The sequence below is a fragment of the Charadrius vociferus genome, unplaced genomic scaffold (assembly GCF_000708025.1).
Source record: "Charadrius vociferus isolate BGI_N301 unplaced genomic scaffold, ASM70802v2 scaffold142, whole genome shotgun sequence".
NCBI lineage: Eukaryota > Metazoa > Chordata > Aves > Charadriiformes > Charadriidae > Charadrius > Charadrius vociferus.
In genome coordinates this window covers 2,413,434-2,433,158 of record NW_009647025.1, presented here as the reverse complement: position 1 = coordinate 2,433,158, position 19,725 = coordinate 2,413,434, and the positions used below count along the sequence as shown (strand labels likewise).

The 19,725-nt window shown below is 35.1% G+C and overlaps 1 protein-coding gene across 1 annotated transcript in view; it reads right to left on the bottom strand.

Moving 5' to 3' along the window:
- STXBP5 (syntaxin binding protein 5 (tomosyn)) overlaps nt 1–19,725 on the bottom strand; it is a 65,992-nt gene that overhangs the window by 20,798 nt on the left and 25,469 nt on the right. Inside the window, exons 8-16 of the mRNA XM_009895530.1 lie at nt 18,528–18,675; nt 18,044–18,111; nt 16,939–16,979; nt 14,890–15,110; nt 13,650–13,828; nt 11,967–12,092; nt 11,353–11,504; nt 3,637–3,699; nt 17–76 (exon numbers count right to left, since the gene is read on the bottom strand). Coding sequence (XP_009893832.1) covers nt 17–76; nt 3,637–3,699; nt 11,353–11,504; nt 11,967–12,092; nt 13,650–13,828; nt 14,890–15,110; nt 16,939–16,979; nt 18,044–18,111; nt 18,528–18,675 — 1,058 coding nt within the window. The remainder of the gene's footprint in view (nt 1–16; nt 77–3,636; nt 3,700–11,352; nt 11,505–11,966; nt 12,093–13,649; nt 13,829–14,889; nt 15,111–16,938; nt 16,980–18,043; nt 18,112–18,527; nt 18,676–19,725) is intronic.

The following is a 19,725-nucleotide window of genomic DNA, read 5'->3' as shown; positions in this document are numbered from 1 at the left end:
AAGAAAAATACTGTACCCTTTTCTATAAAATTATTCATTTTTTGATCATCATCAGAATTGTTTGGTGAACCAGAACCTGAGTGAAGACAGAATGAAACAGATATACAAACATGTATCTTTGACACAAACCCAATGTACTAATACAAACTTTAAGTTTAAGAAAGATACAAAGATGAATTAAAATATCAAATACTGCCACCAGTATCCTCTGCAGCTGTACTACATACCACAAAGTCCAAGTTATTTTGGTATGACAAGAATTCTGCCCTATTGAGATTAACCACAAAAATTATAATGCAAGGTACAACGTTGCACAGTGCAGCAAGTTTACTGATAGAAATATTTCCCTCATTGAATAAAATATTTACATTTAATCACGGTTCCAGATGTAAAGATTAACCTAAATTATGATTCACAGACCACTGCCGTAACAATAAACAAGTTTTGAAAAATTGTTTTTTTCCAATGTAGTAAGTCACTGTTGGGCCACAGTTCAACTATTCTGCAGACAGCTCTGAGCCAAGGCTGCCACCTGGGATTTTTCTGACTACTTAATACTGAAAACCCAGTGGTGGCTATAGGCCACAACTTGAGGCTTAATATTGTCATGAAACTAAAACAACTAAAACCCACCAGATTTCATTGGACTTTATATTGTGGAAGTGTAAAATAAGAATAGAATGCAAACATTTTGACTCTCATGAACACAAACTCACCAGTTTACAATGCTATACAATGTTTTATGGGTCAGATGAATGCCCCTGGAGCCTAAGCTTATTACTGTTTAACTTCTCCAGAAAAAGCAGGAGATACGGCTATTATTTCTCCTGCATCTTCACAGTATTTCTATAGATCTGTGTTACTAAAACTGTAGGATACTCTCCTAACTTGCATAGGCAGGTAGTCCTTTTCACAGTCCTCTCAACTGTATAACCGTGCACTGGAGGAAGTCTAATGGAAGTTAGCTTCCAGTTCTCTTCACCTGGGCACAGAAAGGTGGGAGAGGTGGAAGATTTAGATCACTTGAGCAAATGCAGACTTCAGCCCAAACAGTGGCTGATCTGTTTTAGAGATCACATTGTAGCAGTCAAAGCCAATAACACACTCAGTTGCTAATCCCATCCTCCAATCTTAAAGCCAGTAACAAGCAAACTTTTGGTGCTAGTGTATTTTCCTCTTAACTTGAGAACCTCTAGACTGGAGAAAGTTCATATCAATCTGGCCTCTCTCCTGCCTCTCAAGCTCACCCATACTGTGCAGCTGATTTCTCCGGAGCGTCCTCTCTATATCTCCAAAAACGGAATGCCATTTTCAAGCTTCTTTCCAGTCTTGTGCTCTTCCCCACAAAAGATAAAACTTAAACCAAACCTAAGGAACTGCAGCTCTTCTCTCTTCACAAAGATCACCAAACGATTTCCATATCAGGGAGGTTCTTCCCTCCAAGTACTCTTCTCAAAGGAAAACTAGAGAAGCCTTATCTGACTCACCAAGAGCTGGGAGGACAGGACAGAACGGAGGGAAGCAAGGCACAGTCCAACCTCACTACTTCAAGATTCTATTTTACAGGGGAATGCAACAGTACTTTCTCCCCCCTCCGTCTTATGTCCATTCACTATTTTTGGTACTTCTTTGTCCTTACTATTTTGTGCATACCTAAGATATTATACGCTTTTTTTGCCACAGAGCACACAGTTCTCCAAACTTCTAGATTTTATTCTAATATGAACTAGCTTCAAAATAGTCTTCTCAGATAGTCAACTCCAATTGGAGACTTACTGGAAATTTTCCTACCTCTGCAGGACTAGGAATTTCCCGCTAATTCAGTTTCAGGATATCTGAATTCATCTATTCTAAGTTGCCCCCTTTTTTGATCCTCTTAAACAAATAACTGAATTGCATTAATTTTTAACCTAGTTCAGCTAGCACAAGTCAGGAAGGAGGGAGGTAAACAGAGAGGGAGGGGAGGCAAATTTTAATGTTAATTACATCAAGGATTTTTCCATATAAACCTTGATTTTCATCTTTGGGCTTGCTTTCATTGCACTGTTAGAGGAAACAGTGAACTGGGCTTTACTCTACTTCAACTCCAAATTATGGAAGAAACCCTCTCATTCAAATTAAATAGTGTTTTAAGTTTTAACAGTACCAGTCAGAAGTGGTTTGAGCTGACATTCGAGTGACTTTGGAGCAAGGGAAAAAGACGATACCAATTAAGGGTTACATCTCATTGTACAGATTTTATAGCAGTCTATCAGAAACTAGACTTAGCCTGGACTTTAAGTGTGTCAAATTCAAACACCTAACTAAGAATTATCATCAGCCTCCTCGGTCTTGACAGAGAAAGTGATTTACTGCAACTGCAGCATTACACAGCAAGTTGTTTACAAACATTGGTCTTGATATTTAAAAATGAAAGGGGAAATATGCACTATATTCTAAACACCACAAAAAATGCCTGCATTAAAAATTATGGTGAAGTTGACAAATTCAGCATGCCAATACTTAGCATTACACAGGTTTGTCATGAAATCACATCTTCAGTTAAGACTTTTTAAAATTTCCAGCCAAATTTTCCTGTAATTATAAATAAATCTAACTCCGTTTAAGAAAGGTTTAGTCAAAAAGAAAATGACATTGACTGATATAAATGAGAGTTTTGCACAATTTAAAATGAACATCAAAAGACAGCAGTTGTCAAATCAAAAATTAAAATTTATGTTAAAATTTTTGCTGGAGCTACAAACAGGATTTCTTTTTTCATTATGCTTTCAACTTGGCTTTGAAAGGAGTCTATCTTTAAATGCCTATATTGATTACCATTTTCACTGCCTTGCAAAGAGTGCACGTACTACTTTAGGTACTTGAGTAAACCTGCAATTTTGTCCTTCACTCTAACTTTGAGACACTTTGAATGAAGAAGATCTTGACATATTACTTGAAAAGTTTTTTCAGACTAATGGTGCAGATAAGCAACAAATGTTTAGCTACTACATGAAATACTCATCTTGAATACTATACATTGAAACGCACTATTAAGTAGTTACATGGCTATAGCCTCAACTAACCAATGTTAAACAAAATATTAAGTAGTATTACAATATTGCTGAAGCTTTCATTTAAAGTATTTACATACAGTAATAGCAACTCAAAAAAAAAAAGAGGGGGGAGTGTTAAATAGGGAACTCCTACTTTGTAAGGATGCCACTTTCTGAAGAACTCTGATTCCAATGAAAAGTAGTAATTTACCACTTATGAGGAAGCAGAAGTAAACAGCTCTTTTTACAGAAATAATCTTTACCACTTCGGAGGACTTTGAAGCACAGTCACACGAACTATTACAGGAATTTGTGCATCTCTTATCAAGGTTTCAAAATTCCATTGCGTAGCATATTCCCTGAAGCATAAATACTTCCGATTATATATCTCTCTTCACTGATTTTTATGACATATCCCTATTGCATCTCTTAAATCAGCCTTGTTTTAAAAATGCATTTGTGCAATGCAGGAAAATTTATGACAGCTCAGTTTGTGAGAAGACACGGGTTTTATACAATTACTTAAGCAGCAAGTGTTGACTTAAAGCATGCCATCTTCTGGGCAAATAAGAAGCTGACAATCAGAGAAAGTTATGATTACCTGAAGTGGGTGATTTGCAGCGATCCTCTGGCACCATTGTACCTTCATTAATATCACAAAGACCTGCTGGAACACAAAAACAGTGTATAATAAATACAGCTTCTATTTTATCCTTTCTTCCACTGCAGTTAGGAACTTTATTGCTTATTAGCTACAAACCAGCCAGTTGTGATAGAATTTCCATTATATATTACTTTTTTTTTAATTTGGACATTACCCACAACGACTGTAGAGTCACTTGCTTCTTCCTATTAAAGTTTTCCTCACAAAATATGCTTTCTCATTACATTTCAGTGAAAACCACCATATTTTAAGCAAGACAGACTTATCAGAACAGTTAATTACATGCTATAGATTTATATTAAGTACAAATATAATTTCTATTTTGAAAAAATCCTAGTTATGAAAAATGTAATTGCAAGATGAAAGAGGATCTTGAAGTTTCCAACCACGCATGCAGTATGTGTGAAACTACAGTGCCTTCTTTCAAATTATTTTCCCACTGTTACAGTGATGTTCTTTGTATTTGCTGGTGCATTGCCAAGTTCATTTTCCAGCAAAACTCCTTACTGATGTCCCTTACAGGATTTAGGTTCAAGGATGCTTACGGAAGTGCTCTTCCTTGTATGGAGGAATTTTACTAAATTCTTACTGGGCAAATCTGATCATCTGAATAACTGCAATATGTTAATATCTAGAAGTTCATTGCTTCCATTCCAGTGAAGGGAATAAAGCACAGGAGTCCACAATCAGATGCTAAAGATGGAAGTTGCCTCATAAGGGTCTATTCCATAGCCCTAACTAGAAGTATACAAGGAATTTTTGTATTTTCCCTTTTGAAAAGAAATTGCTGTCAAGACTGCCCATGAATAAGAAAAGTGAATTTTATTGATATTTTAAGGGTAGTAATGCATCTTTAGGTTTATGTAATAAAGTCTTCCTCCAGAAACTTCATGATGTGATACTAATGCAAACAAGCATGTAATACGTAACAGTAACAGTTAAGAAATATTTGTTAAAATGAAAGGTTTTTGCATGCACACAAATATTTCAAATAGTCAAAAAGCTTGAGAGGTGTAATGGTTATGGCTAAGGCAACAAGGGCCTGCACGTGCAAAGCCTGTTTATACAGTTGTATTCTACACATTCACTACTGCATCTGTACATATCTGTCAACAGACAACAAAAAAATGGCAACAAAACTACTCTATCAAAGCTTTAGAATTTTGAAATACTAAAACATTTAAAGGAAAAAAGGTTCTTCTGAAATATTGTATCAATGTGGAACACGTTAAAAAGTATGTTGCATTCATGCAGTTTCATTTATGCTAAGTAGTATTTTTTAAGATTACGAAGAGCATGTACAGCTTGAACCTCAAAAATCAGCAACTGGGATTGCTGTGAAATTGTCAAACGACCTGAAGGCTTGGTTAAGCCTAACACTTAACAACAGTCCAGGAACTGATTTCAATTCTAAAGTGTATGGTGAAATCCCAAGTGGAAGCTATACCTTTCCACTACACAGGAGAAAGAAAAAAACAATTCATTTATTTACTTATCTATCAGTAAATCAATGACCACTATGGGGTAATCTTGGTATATCTCTAACAATATATGATTTGACCTCTGAGAATGCCAGAGTTTTAGACACACATGGGAGTCTAAATGTTTTGGACTAGACAGGGTTGTATAAAAAGATTTTTCAAGAAAATCAAGGTGCTCCTCTCCTAACAAGCAATACAAGTTTTAGATTGTAGCGGTGCTGGAAGGACAAACCTGTACCGTGCTTATAGAAATAGTTGTGTTTCTAGATCATGCTCCTCCAGGAGCCAAACAGTAGAAATCTAAACATGCAGTACAGAAACTTAATTCCTCTTTTCCATAAATATTTTAATTCTTTATCTTCATAGGAAGAGTAACTTCTCACACTGGTTTTCCTATGAAAAGTGAAATCCTGCATTGACAGGAATAGTCTTAGCCAAGAATGAAGTCACACACCTGCATGCTTGATCTCTTCGTAAGAAGTTTTGCAGCTATGATTTGATTAATATACATCTTAATGAATAACTTATCAATAGATCCAAAAGAAAACCCCCAAAACATTCCCTCATCATAAACCTATACACTAATTTTATGCATTAGATAAGATTTATTCCACTAAAGAAGTGTGATTTATGACAATCATTATGGCACATAAACCTTGGAAATCTAAGTACAGCCATCACTGCTATTATCTAAGAGACAGAAGAAGGGATAGGAATAGATAAAAAGTAATTTTATCTATCACTATATTAGTAATTAAACTAAGAGAATAACAAGAATGATCTGAGTTAAGTCCATGAGCTATGAGGGTCTGTCCATGACCAATGAGAAGAAGAAACTGGTGTAACAATTGTTATTGCTGTTTATCTTAAAACCCCAGGTACCCTGATAGAAGCAAGACATGCACTGGCAGTAAAGCAGCTCTCATGGAAAAGTTCTCTGGTTTCAGGCTTACAGTATATATGCAAATTGCTATGGATTATATAAACATATTGATCCAAGATTTTCCATTTCAGAACTACAAAGACTACAACCTGACTAGAACACAAATAAACAGAAAAGTGACCTTCTAATAAGCTTTTTTCTTATCTCTCTGAACTCTCGTAGCAAGTAATTGGAAAAACCAAAAAATAAATTAAAAAAAAATCAAATTATGTCATTAAAGACAAAAATTACCATGATGCATTAAAAACTCCCTAGAATTACAGTTGGAATTAACTGACATATGAAGTTTCATGAGACATTTGCCAGTTTTTCGAATAAGCTTTAGGCAGATACATCTCTGAAGAAACTATAACTGGACTGGAAACTAGTCTAACTAAAAATCAGAACTAGAACTAGCTTGACAGGAAGATATGAAAGCTAGAGTTAAAAACAATTAACCTGAAAAACGGAGTACAAAAGTCACCAAACCCAACAATCAAACTTTCTGATTCAGTTCTGGACTTGGCTTAGGCACAGCTGATGTTAGTCTGGTTTAGTTGACACTTAAGTTAGAAATTCAAATAGAGTTAATGTCCAGATCCAGTTGAAGGAGAAAGGGAGTAGGGCAAACAACTAGAACAAGCAACGCAGAAGAGTTCCAGGCACGTATTTTCTTCAGGTTTGACTGAACTCCAGTCCTGAAACCCTTCTATCTTACTTTCAAAAGAAGGCTTTTTGATGTATAATAAAAGTAAAAAAGTCACATGTATGGAAGAGCTAGAGTCAGAAGAGTCAGAATCCTAAACTGCCTCTGGTAAAACTAAGAAATACTAACTTATAAAAAGTTGTATTATATTGTACTAGTTGAAAAGTCACATAAAACCTTGTAACTCCCACCAACAGTAAGTTGCAAAAGAGTTAAGACTGGTGTCCTATGTCAACTTAATTATGTAACTAAGCAAGGAAAAATAACAGCTGTCCTAAGTTTCGGTCTTTAGTCAAAATTAAGGATTGTTTGATAATTTGGTACCAATATCGGCTTTCTTCTTAATGGCTCCTCTCATATTTATAGAAAACAGTTTATCAAGCGAATGTCTCTAAATGGTGTAAGCCTCCACTGTTTGTAGAGTTTTCATCACGCTATAAAGCTTTTACTGACACGTTAAGTCTTTTGGCACATGACCAAAGTTATCTGCCCTCCCCGCCCCTCCCATTATGACCTGAAGGCAATGGCTGACTTTGTTTTAATCCTTGACAAACACCTGATGACACTGTCTAGAAGGCCTTCACAAAACATATATACTGCATGCTTCACAAACTATAAATTGCCACCCAAAACACATGAGTAATATACCTGGTATGAATCACTGATAAATTCCAAAACACGATCCCAACTGGGAGCTTGTATCTGTTGAGCTAGCCTGAAATGACAGTTTACAGTCTAGCTAGTGTAGAGAGCCTTGTCTCTAAATAGATGCTGCTTTAAGACGGGAATCTGAATTTCTTTTCTGAGTAGAAAAAATAAGATGACAGAAACATACATCATATTCTTGCAACACAAGTGAAGGGAAAATCTTGCAATTTTTTAAAAGTCTTTTAAAATTTTCAATTGGTTGACTCAGGACATGCCATTTACTAAATTATAAACACGTAAGCAGATACTGATGATCTATTAAATAGACTTTTTATGCTGGAGCATACAGTATAGCAGGGTTCTTAATGAGGAAGGATGAATTCTTTGTTCTTTTGGGCAAAACCTATGGAAGTGCTTGAGTAACAGTGAATGTTTTCCTACTCCCCTCTATATTGAAATAATTTAATTCTGTGTTCTGTGAATCTTGGGACACAACATACAATAACACTATGCTGCTCTGTTGCATGCTGTCTGAACCTGAACTTAATGTAACTAAGAACTTGCTGATAGCATGCATAGGTTAACACAATCATTTTTTTTTAAATGCATTGTGGTTGTCTCAAAGAGAATGGGAAATATACTCGGTTTCTCTGAAACAACCGCAGCAAATACATAAGCACTTTTTCTAGGAAGATTGAGAAATTAGGTACTAATACTCCCTGAAGGTTATTAGAGCTGTATAGTAGTTGAAAATGTCTTATTTGTAGAAAAATAAAATTAAGACAAATGTTTTGAAGATAAAGAATTCAATGAAGGCATATCTTCCAAAACAAAACCAAGGAAGTGTAAGGTCTGTGCATCTTTGAAGACACTAAACACAGATATTTATGTTTAAGAAAGGGAGAATGCAAAATCCAAATGTGTTCTGACTAACTCCTATAGTACCAATCCCGTAAATACAGCAAAGGATAGTTCTTTAATGTAACAGACTTATTTGTGGAAAATTACACTGCAATAATGCTTTATTATTTAAGCTAGTGAAGCCTGGGCAACAAATACATTGAAAGAACTATAAATAATGACAATATATTAAATAACTCTAGAGAAATTATTTTCAAAGAGACTGTAGCTCCAGCTAATCAAAATATTTGGGGGATGGTGGAGGAAAACAACCGTTGGCTTCAGAAACCAGTTTTGGGACTTCTGCCACATCTTTTGCTTCCCTTCACACTAAAAAATCAGCAGCAGATCCTGTTTTTCAGTTCCATATCATCATAAGGTAGAGGTATTTCTTTTATGCCTACCTCCCTTCCTCCCTTGGCAGCAGAGAATGGAAGACTATACAGAAAGCAATACTTGGCTATTGAACCTACCCTCTGAAATACATTTCTTTCTTCTTCTTGGGGGAAAAAAAAAAAAATAGCACAACCAACAGAACTGGACCACAACCTCAAGTGTTATATTATTTTTATTTTTTTCATTAACTCCAGGTCATTCTTCCCTTAACTCATTCTACTCTCCTTCATTAAAAAATGGGGTGAGATTACCTACCTCTGCCCAAGGGCTGGAGAAAACTGGCACCCTAGGGAAAGGAACAATGTTATGCTTTTAAAATCAGCTTTATGTTCTCCAAATTCTTGGATGCTGTGAATGATGGAATAAGTCAGAGAAGCCCTCAGGTAAATCATGGTTTTAATGGGCTACCTCCCTTGCATAGGCACCTGAACTTCGAAATTGCTTGGAAACCCCACAGGGCTGCATAATACACAGACACCTCCACTCTTAATCCCTATGATCAACATCTTTGTAGAAGTAAATTTTCATTTGTAATAGACAAATCGCCATTTTACAAGGTTAAATATTATTAAGAACAATAATAATAAACTAACACTAGACTTCTGAAGCTTTTTCTGCTAGAAAGGGGACCAAGCAAGGGAAGCTTCTAGCCTCAGATCTCAAAAGAACACTAAGTTTGCTGAGTAAGATCTTGGGTCTGTAGACATCAGTAACTTCTGAGACAGGATCTCCTTTTGATTTTGATATTTATTTACTTATTTCAGCGCACAAAATACAGAGACTATTATGATTGGTTTTTTCCCTTCAAGTTTCCTTTAAAGATGCCATGAACAAGGAACACAATAGGTGAGTGATGGATTAAAAATCAGTTTCTAAAAGTAAAACAGTTACTTAAAATGTATTAACCAAAATATTTATGGGGAGTGAACAAGTCAAAAAATCAAATTCAGATGTTCAAAAATATTTTATTGCCATGAGATGACTTACTTATATAAGAGGTGCGAAGCTTTTTCACAGACTCTGAATATAAGTTAGAAAGGCCGCACATGCAAGAAGCCACAGTCAGCATACCTTTATGAAGCAATGAGAAAAGGAAAGACGGAGACACTAACAGTACATTTGAGACAGAAAAGCCAGCAGAATAACTTGTATAACCAGGTTTATAAAACGCTCTTGCCATGCAGACCGTTAGTATTAAAATGTAAGATGAAAAAATACATGAAATCATGTAACAGTTATCTTCATGAGCAAAAAAGGACTTCATTCATGAACATCTTGGACAGCTGTAACTCAGAGTTATGGGGATCCAATACATTAAAATAACAAAGCCAAGAAAACAAAGCAAGTAATATTTAACACTCCAAAACCCAGTTTATAATCTAAATATATGAATCAGAATTTAAGTCCTTTACTCCCAAGAGGAATTAACACAATCAACCAGTAAAGTTATTTCTTTCTCTCTTAAAAAGTTATTTTAAATAAAAGCTTATTTATTAGAAGAAAATATTTTATCTGACAGGATACCAACTGTGTATGTTCTGCCCTACCTTAATGATTTTTAGACCAGTTTCCTCAGTTGAAATAAGCTAACTCGTGCTAACTAGGTCTTTTTCAAACCCACAATTTACTAAAATACATTTTAGAGCATCCAGTTCGATCTGAATAAAATATTACCTAAAGAACTTACCTGGACTTTATTCTGGATCTCAAAATAAAGCAACAAACACTAGAGCATGAAGAAGTTTTTTTGAACAGTTTATTTCCTATTGAAAAATAATCATTTGAGGCAGCAGTAACATTGTTTATCTTCTGTCTTTAGCCGTTTTCCAAATTAACTTAAAAGTATCCACTGCATAACAAGGAGGAGAAAATCACTTAAAAATATTAAGTTTTCCTTTTGGCAATAAAAATCTTGGAATTTTGACTGAAGAGTCTTTGTAGCTGAGTAGGAAAGTAATACCCTTCACTGTATTTTTAAAATCAAAGGTCTTTTTTTTCAAAAAAGATTTATTTTACCAGTTTGCATTCGGAAGTTTATTTGGTTCATTTAAATCAAAGGCGTCCTCTCAAGGATAACACAACAGCATTGTTGTGATTTGGGAAACATAACACGCTTTAGCTTATCAGGGACATTTCTAGTCAAGGTTTAAAATAGGAAGCCAAAGATCCCAGCAGATACGCTGCCTATTTGCAGACATTTATGGGTTTATACAAGCATGTGATATGGGTACTAGGTTTATCAGAAATACTAGGATACTTCTACTTCTTCATCCTGTGTTAAGTTAAAATCTTGTAAACCACATAAATCCATTGCGTGCTTATATCTATTCACACAGATGTTCTCCCATCTGCTTTTTCCTAAAACACATTACACTGAAAAATAAGTAATGATATCAAGTATCAGTAGATTCCACTAAGCAACAGTTTTGAAGGAAACATGAAGTAACAAACCTAAAATAGCGACATTAGGGATAGATCAAGAAGAAAGGATGAAACCACAATGAAGAAAAGCATGCTTGTATTCAAAGAATATACATTAATAGCCCAGATAAGCTCAGAAGAAAGGCACAGTTGGTTAAACCAAGTTTTGGGTTACTCACCTCCAGATGGTTGCCGAGTTTTTCGGGGAGATCGTGGCTCCCTGCGATAAGGATCATTGGAGCCATAAAGTTCAATAGTGCCTAGATTCAAGAGCACTGTCTTCTGGAGGTAATCAACCATGGCAATACCATTACAGTTTCCAAAAACTACTCTGTAGAAAGAGAAATGGAAGGAAAGACAGTGCTAATCAAATGTTGGTAAAGTTTTATATCGGTATTTGTTGCTGTTCAGAATTTTAAGACCTCCTAATTTTTATAAATTACCTTAAACTACACATATTTATAAAATGCTATTTTAGAATGCAGTGTTGTTTAATTGTTCTCTTGTAAAAACATGTGACACTGAGCAGAACAGATCACTGTACTGGCCAACCTATCTGACAGAGCCTTATAGTGCCAGGTGAGGAAGTCTGATGCCGATTTATTTCTGACATTAGCATCAGCAGGATCTGCCATGACCCAAAAGGAATTATCTTTTAAGCACAGGAGACTGATTGCCTCTCTTGTGTGGCTGTGTACCTTATGTGAACACAAGTACAGACTTAATTTTTAATAGATAATTTCAAACCACTTTAACAGAATAATGAAAAAAAAATTGTGTAGAATATACTTACAGGCCGTACGCCGAGTTGACTGCTAAGCTAGTTATCTGTTGAGGAGGTTCTCCACTCACCCACACTAGCTGGATAACTAGCTCAATTTGGTAGCCTGGAGACTGCTTGAGAGGAGAATTTTTAACTCTGCAAAGTAAACAAAACATGTACCTTTTTATGATTCTCCACAGTCTCCATTTTTCCCTTATGGGCTCAGAATTCATTAAATTCTACACCACACTGGACTTCAGAAGTTGGAAAATTGCAAAGAATCAACACAAACACGTAAAAGCAGCCAGAAAAAAAAAAACGCATCGGACCTGGTCATTCACTACTTCTTGAAGGCCCTTTTGATTCACTATCAAATTGAAAAATAATTGAGTAATGATCACAAATACTTCATTTCTCCCATCCTCAGAGCAAGGCTTAATATTGTTAGCATGCTGTATTGACTTGAATAAATGTGTTCAGTGTCTAAAAGGAAGGTGTTACGAATTCTTTTGAGCTCCCAAAAGAACTGCTTTAGCAAGCAGAAGTGGGTGAGGGGTGCACATAGAAGAATCATACTGAAAAGGGAAATGGAAGCACAATGTATTGAGACAAATGCAAACAAAAAGCTGATGTTTCATTTCCTGAATTTCCCTTATTTTACTCACTCATTCTCATTAATAGTTTGTCAATATTATAAAAAATTCAGGATTTTCTACTCTGTCCAGTTTTCTTTAGAATTTGCTGTCTTTAAAAAGACACTTCTGCAACTCAGTACAACCAATGAGATACAAAAACATCCACCCAGAGAAAATAACGCCAGAGTTATTTTCTGGATGGATGCACTCAGAATTAAGATCCAATTTGAGACCTTAAAACTTCAGAAAACAAAGTATATACATATCTTAACTTTATATCTGAAAATGAAGTTCAGCGTACATTCTGCAAGGACAAGGAGATGGTCTAGAGGCCTCATAATGCGCTCTCGAAGAGCAAAAAAAGATTGCCTTCTTTCAACCTTTATTTCTCAAATGAGTAAAAGTTTACATGTGAAGAACCTTAAGGAAAAAATTTCCAATTTAAAAAAAATCTGAAAATTGGTCAAAGGCCTACACTGCGAGCACTATGAGGCATTATGCAAAATGAAGATCCATGAGAATGGGATATTAATTTTTTTTTGCTGTCCCAAAAACAAAGTAGTTCCCTTAGAGAGTTATGAAAAAAAAAGTTTAAGCCTAAAAAGAGTTACCTCTCAGTTATTTTTAAGTCTTTTCACTGCTTTTGATTTGGCTCTAAAAATCTAAGACTCTAGAAAACTATTCAGACTTACCTGGCATAAAATTAATGATAGCCACAAAACATTACGCTGTCTATTAATTTCAATGGACAATAAGATTTCAAAGTAACTATATTGCTGCTATTGAAAATTTTTGCATGAGCAAACTATGCTATAACTATACTAACATCTATGCCAAAACATCTTAAAGCAAGCAGCAGTTAAAAGTTTTTTTAAATATCAGCTTATGAAGTTTAAAGAAATTAAGACTGCAATATTAATTTCTTAAAATAGAACTCAACTTTTAGATATTTGGAGAGCATTGCTCTCCAATATCTTTACCAACAATGACATTTCCGTAGTAATATCAAATTATATACACATTTTCATCACATATTCTTGTAAAGTGTCACACTCAAAGTATAACAGATTATACTTACTTTAAACATGGGACATTATCACGAAGTCCATCAGATGAACTGCTACTAGTAGATGGATGAGACTGTGGAACAATGGATTGAGGATTGGAACCTGTGCCTGGAGTTGGTAAAGGTGGCACCTGCTCACCATCTGGAGATTCAACATCATTTATTTCATATAACAGACGTACTTCCAGCATCTGTAAACAAAAGTTTAAAAAGGTAACAGTGAATTCTGCCTTTCAAAAAACTATGTACGAAATAAATGAAGTAGAACTGAAGATACTAGTGATAAAAGTGACACCCAGGACTTTGCTATCTCTTAAAAGATGCAGTAGTTTAATAAACCATGCAACCTAAATGCACACGTGGTCTTCAGAAATACAGAGTCATACTAACTACTACAGACTGGATATCTGAAAATTGTTTAAACTTGAAAATCTAACCTGTTTCCCAGTATTTAAAAGTTTGCTGCTTTATATTAGAAAGAAATGAAATAGTGGGTACAAGACCAATTAAACTATCATTCTGTGCACATAAATTCTCAGTTATAATGATGACGTTTTATGTACTTCATGAATTCTAAAACTAAGAAGAGCTGAAGGCATGCAGACAGCTACACTTTATACTGTTGTAGAGGTGGGGGCGGGAAAAGAAAAAACCAGCTACATTATGATTAATGCTTTACTCAGAACATACAATATTTTATAATTAAACGGCTTTGTTAGCTTTCAGCTCACACATTCAGATAAGTAAACTTGCATGTGTGTCTGATTTAACAAATGACTTTTCAAACTTGTAATAGAGCTAGTCGTCGTATCTTATACAGAATAAAACAGTGACACAGCAAAGTCCTTAACAGACCGTAGGGCATGTCTGGCACACTTCTTCTCTTCTAGTTCTGCATACTGCAGAGTTTTGGCCCGGAGAGATGGTATTTAGTAAGAATCAAGAAAAACAATGGAATAAACTCCCTAAAAGCTCTGAAAATTCTTAAACTCCACATCTCATTCACTTCTGTTTTAATTTTACCTTTGGTACAGCCAAGTTTTGATCCACTATTTGCTTTGATAGAACAAAGAACTATTACTGGCTGCAAAAACTGAAAAAGCCAATGAAAACTAAAATCTTGGTGTGAATTTTTGTATTTGCTGAATTTCATAGTTTATTATTTTTCCTCCACAAAAATACATCTTCTTGTTTTGAGGCAATTGTTTTTGTCTATTTCAATAATGAAATGAAAAACAGTTATACTAATTACCGGAATGACTTCTGTTGTGACTTCCTGCTTGCTGAACCTGTAAATAATGACATGTGCAGAAACTCCAGCAATGCACAGCATTCTACTTTCTGGACACCATGAGATGATCTGAATAGCATATGGATCTTCATCTACTATATCTGTGTTTGGCCTGTCATCTTTATTCCGTGATTTTTCAAATACTTTGGCCGTTTTTAGCTTATAGAGTACTTGCAGCGTTACTAGGAACAAACCAAAAGAGAAAAAAATTAGTTTTGCTCTAAACAGATAATTTTAAACTTGTTAATTATTCTAATTTAGAAACTTCTCTTCATAGATAAAGCCACTGTATTCAACAAAAGAGGGCAGAGTAGAAGCACTGAATATGTGCTGACTCTGCCCATGCAGTGTACCACTTGCACAGTGAAAGATCAGCTAGTATAAAAAAAAAAAACCACCCAAACTAAAACCACTTTTCCTGAGAGATGTATACTAAGCTTCAGTTATTAACCAAGGCTTAACTATACTTAGGGATCTCTTTATAACAATAACATCTAGTTACATATGCCATACCCACAACTTATACCCACCTATGACAGAGAAAGTGAAGCTCCTTTTCTTTCTCCTTACAGTGTTTCAATCCATTGTCTCTCACCTGTGTTCTCAGACTTAACAACCCCAGTTCCTCCAATTTTTATTTTGTCCTGTCTGATCATTCAAAAGTGCTGCCCTCTGATCAGTCCACATTTTTCTTGATAGCATGTTTCGCAGTTCTAGTAAGGCCTTGCCACAGTTTAAAATTGTGAAAGAATTACTCTCTGTTGGTTTTACATATATTCCCACTTATTTATCCCTTTTTTTTTGGGGGGGGAGGGGGCCCAAATCACTGCTACAAATACTAATCATGTCATTAGGACAACTTAATTTATAGCATCCTTTCTCCTCTTCCATATTTCAGTGGTTTTACCTGAATCGCACTTCCCTAGTTCAACCTTAAGACTGCTATTAGAGAGACTTAAAAGTTTTAAAATCAAGATACAGGATACCCGCAGTTTCTCCCTTAACAGGCTTATTTATCTGTTTTAGAAATAAATGAAATGTCTTTAACAGGATGTCCTTTTGACAGTTCTATGCTGAATAGAATTCTTAAGCACACAGTATCGATCAGGTTATTCCACCCCTCCCTTTCTCTCTCCCCCAGGTTCCACTCCCACCCCAAACTGAAATTAAAGATCTATAACACTCCAAACACTCCTCCTCCTAGTTTTTAAACATATACATTGCATCTGTTCCCTCCCACACCCACACACCCGTAGCATTTTGGAATCTCAAGAGTCTTCCACAAGTTTTCAAAGACAACTGATAATGATTCCAAGATTGCTTCAGCTTTTAAGTATCAAGAGTAAGGTTAGTTAGAACCAGATTAATTAAAACATCTAACACCTGTGTGGTCCGTTCTAATTCGAATTCTTACTGAATTTCTCACTACTAGCTGTGTAGACCATCAGATGCAATTGACCCTTTAACTGAAGATTAGTATAAAGCTTGTGCGGTGTTCTACCAAAGAACGTCTTTATTTTACTGTTCTCCTGCCTTTCTTCACAAATACCTAGACCATTTTATTAGCACAAACTACTACTGGTTCCAATTCTCATTTTTAGATACTGTAATTTACGGGTAGCTGATGCCTTATAAATCCATGCCTCTCACCTGTCTAAAAAGACAGAAATAACTTACTGAAATTCAGTTGTACTAAAAAGGAATGCATTTGCCTGTCATGCATCTCTCTGCTTAATAATGTGCTTCTGAAGGTGCTTCTAAAATTTTTAGAACTCTTCCATTCAAGCTGGCCCTTTGACTAGCAGTGCATTTTCACTGAGGTGATAAGAACAGTGAAATCATAAGCTAAGAGATAATATTAATTTTATTTAATTTTAAATCAAAGTTTCCTCTACATGAGGTAGGAAATAATGAGAATGGCTAGTTTGCAATTACATTCCATTAGAGAAACCAGTAAGTTTAGAAAACTCCTACTGCACAGGAAAAAAAATCTCTACTGGAAACACTTACTTGCTGAGGCATCCCAAAACTTGATTGACCCATCAGCATGCCTATGAAATATTAAAAAATTAATAAGATGGTAAAACGGTTAGTTGGAGTGTTAGACCTCTTTGCTACCAATTAGAAAAATATATGGCTAACATTTATTTTTATTAGTATTCTTAGTAACATTTTATTTTCACAATTTATTGGAAGCCAATATTTTACGAACACGTGCCCCAATTACTTTAGACAGAAGGGATTAAAAATAACATTTGGTGGCTAGCTCCCTGAAATTCCACTGCACTGATACCAATGTACCATTTTAAATGCTGATTTCAGTTACCTACATTTCCCATAAGCAGTTTTCTATACCTTACCACATGTCGTTTCTTAAAAGATATCCTTTATTTGAAGTGACACTTGCAAAGGAGACGCCTAGCCATACTAGATATATATTTCAGTGTAACTGAGTCACCTAACATCTTTATTTATCCTTGAAATTGAGAATCAGATGACTAGATTTTTTCAGGACTGTCTCTCAACGTCTCTGCAATGTGTAGTATAAAGTGACAGTAATCCTCATTAGGCTAATAGGCTGTTCTAAAAAAACTTTAGTAGCGCTCACTTTCAGTGATGCACTGCACAGTTATAAATTAAATTTTATTTATGCTCCTTAGAGTGGTATTAGAAGGATCAGTGTCAGATCAAAATGAACAGATTTAAGTATTTGTTTGTCCTTTTTGAAATAAAAAAAAACTTGGCTTCCCTTTGAGAACTGAACTTGTAACTATTTAATGGACTTCCTATGCTTTAAAACACTACACTACTATTTTCCAAAAATTAAAGAAGTTTCATCCAGAATATACTGATAGCAAGCAGACATAACCCCAATACCACATCATAATTATAATTCCTGTAAAACACCTGCTATTGTTTTGTTCGTACCTTCTCTTCCACATTTTGCTTTACTTCCTTGTTAACACACCAAGAATGCAAATGACTTGTCTGGTGACCTAATTTCTTAAATCATTCAAACCACTCTTAGAACATTGTTTTCTCTAAGAGAAACAAAATATTCTCACTTCTACTTAATCAGCTAAGAAAGTTATTACTACTCTATGGCATCACTTACCCTGTAATGATTATCTCTGGATAGCTCTGAGTGATCAAACCCCAGTTGCCTCCACTGATAGGCCATTCCTGGAAGATTAACAAATACACTGAGGAAGAAAATATCATACAGTGCAAAGTTAAGCCACTGAAATTACTACAAATACTGCAGCTTCCAGTATTTCACATGACTTCAAAAGTAATTAGACATATCCACTGCAGAGAAAAAAAAAAAAAAAAATCAACAAGGGTGATAAACAACACCCCCGGCTCCTGGAAATCCCTTCGCTTCCAGTGATATGGCAATCAATGGGAACACATCAGCAAAACATGACTATAGGCTTAACATATGGTAAATCTTCTCTAGACATCTGCAATTAGCCACTGCCAAAAGACAGGATAATGAATCAGATGGAGCTTTGGTCTTAGTATGGCCACCCCTACGTTGTTTAGAGCTGTTGATTTTCAGTACTTTGAAATCCATATGTATGTACTAGATGTTGTACCTTCTTACTGTAACCTTGACGTTTCTGTCGAGCGCCAACTGAATAGAGTGCAGGTATGAGGTCCACAGGACAATCAGCAAAATATTCACAACAGGTAACCGGAGATTCATGTATAGTCAAAGGATAAGGATTCTCAAATATAGGGTACCTTTAATGGATGAAAGGGGAAGACTTAATATAGGAAAAAAACTTTTTTTTTTTTAAATGCAGAACATAAGCAAAACACTGAAGACTAAGTTTGCATTCTTTTTGTATAGAGGAAAATAAATGCATATCAAATTACATTATGAACAAATATACTATGCAACTTTACTGCTCATCCAGTACGCTATCAAGATTCTGTAGTACGGTGTATGGAACCTGAAGTTTGTACTATTTCTAGCATATTTTTAGAACACTGCTATTCCCTATACTTTTATATTTTTAAAAGCTTACTATTTGAATGACCAATTTAAAGTTCTAAGTAGTTACCAAGTCCCAACTGTAGTAACGTGGAGCTATGAATTTATTTCTAACTCTTCAGTCTCTTCCAGGGAGAAAGACAGGAAGACTCCGCTTTTCACTTTGGATTATTATACTGGTTAGACAAAAAGTTGTCCAGCACTTTTCATAACCTACTTGCAACTCCAAGATCACCTTCTGAAAGTTATATATAGCAATGCTCAGTTACCAATTAGAAGCAAAACCACACACATATACTTCTCACCCCCAACTCCATCAGAAAAGTGACAGAGCCTTAATGTGGCAAAAAGCCAATAATAATAAAGAGGTGAATACATCTGTGTTCTAAGAACATTATTCTCCAGGGAAACACATACTATACATATGATATTTTTTTTTTGAGAATGGCTAAAAGGAACACAGCTTCTCATCCCATCTAAAGGAAAAAATTAGCAACAGATGAAAATATTCTGCACATCAATAACTTTATACAGAGCTATCTGGAAAGCTAAAACAATCTTCTACAAATTTAATTAAAGAGAGGCTTAATTTTGTTAAAATGTGATAAATCGTTATGATAACACAGGGCAAAAGGACACCTCCTGAAACAAAAAAAAAGCCTACTAATTTTGTTGCTTTTTTCAAGTGTGAAGCAATTAATAATTTTCAAGTCAGTCCATTTGACCATTATAAGCCTTCTAAAAACATCACTGCTGAAGATTTTTTAATATGAAATGGAACAAGCCTTAACATCAAA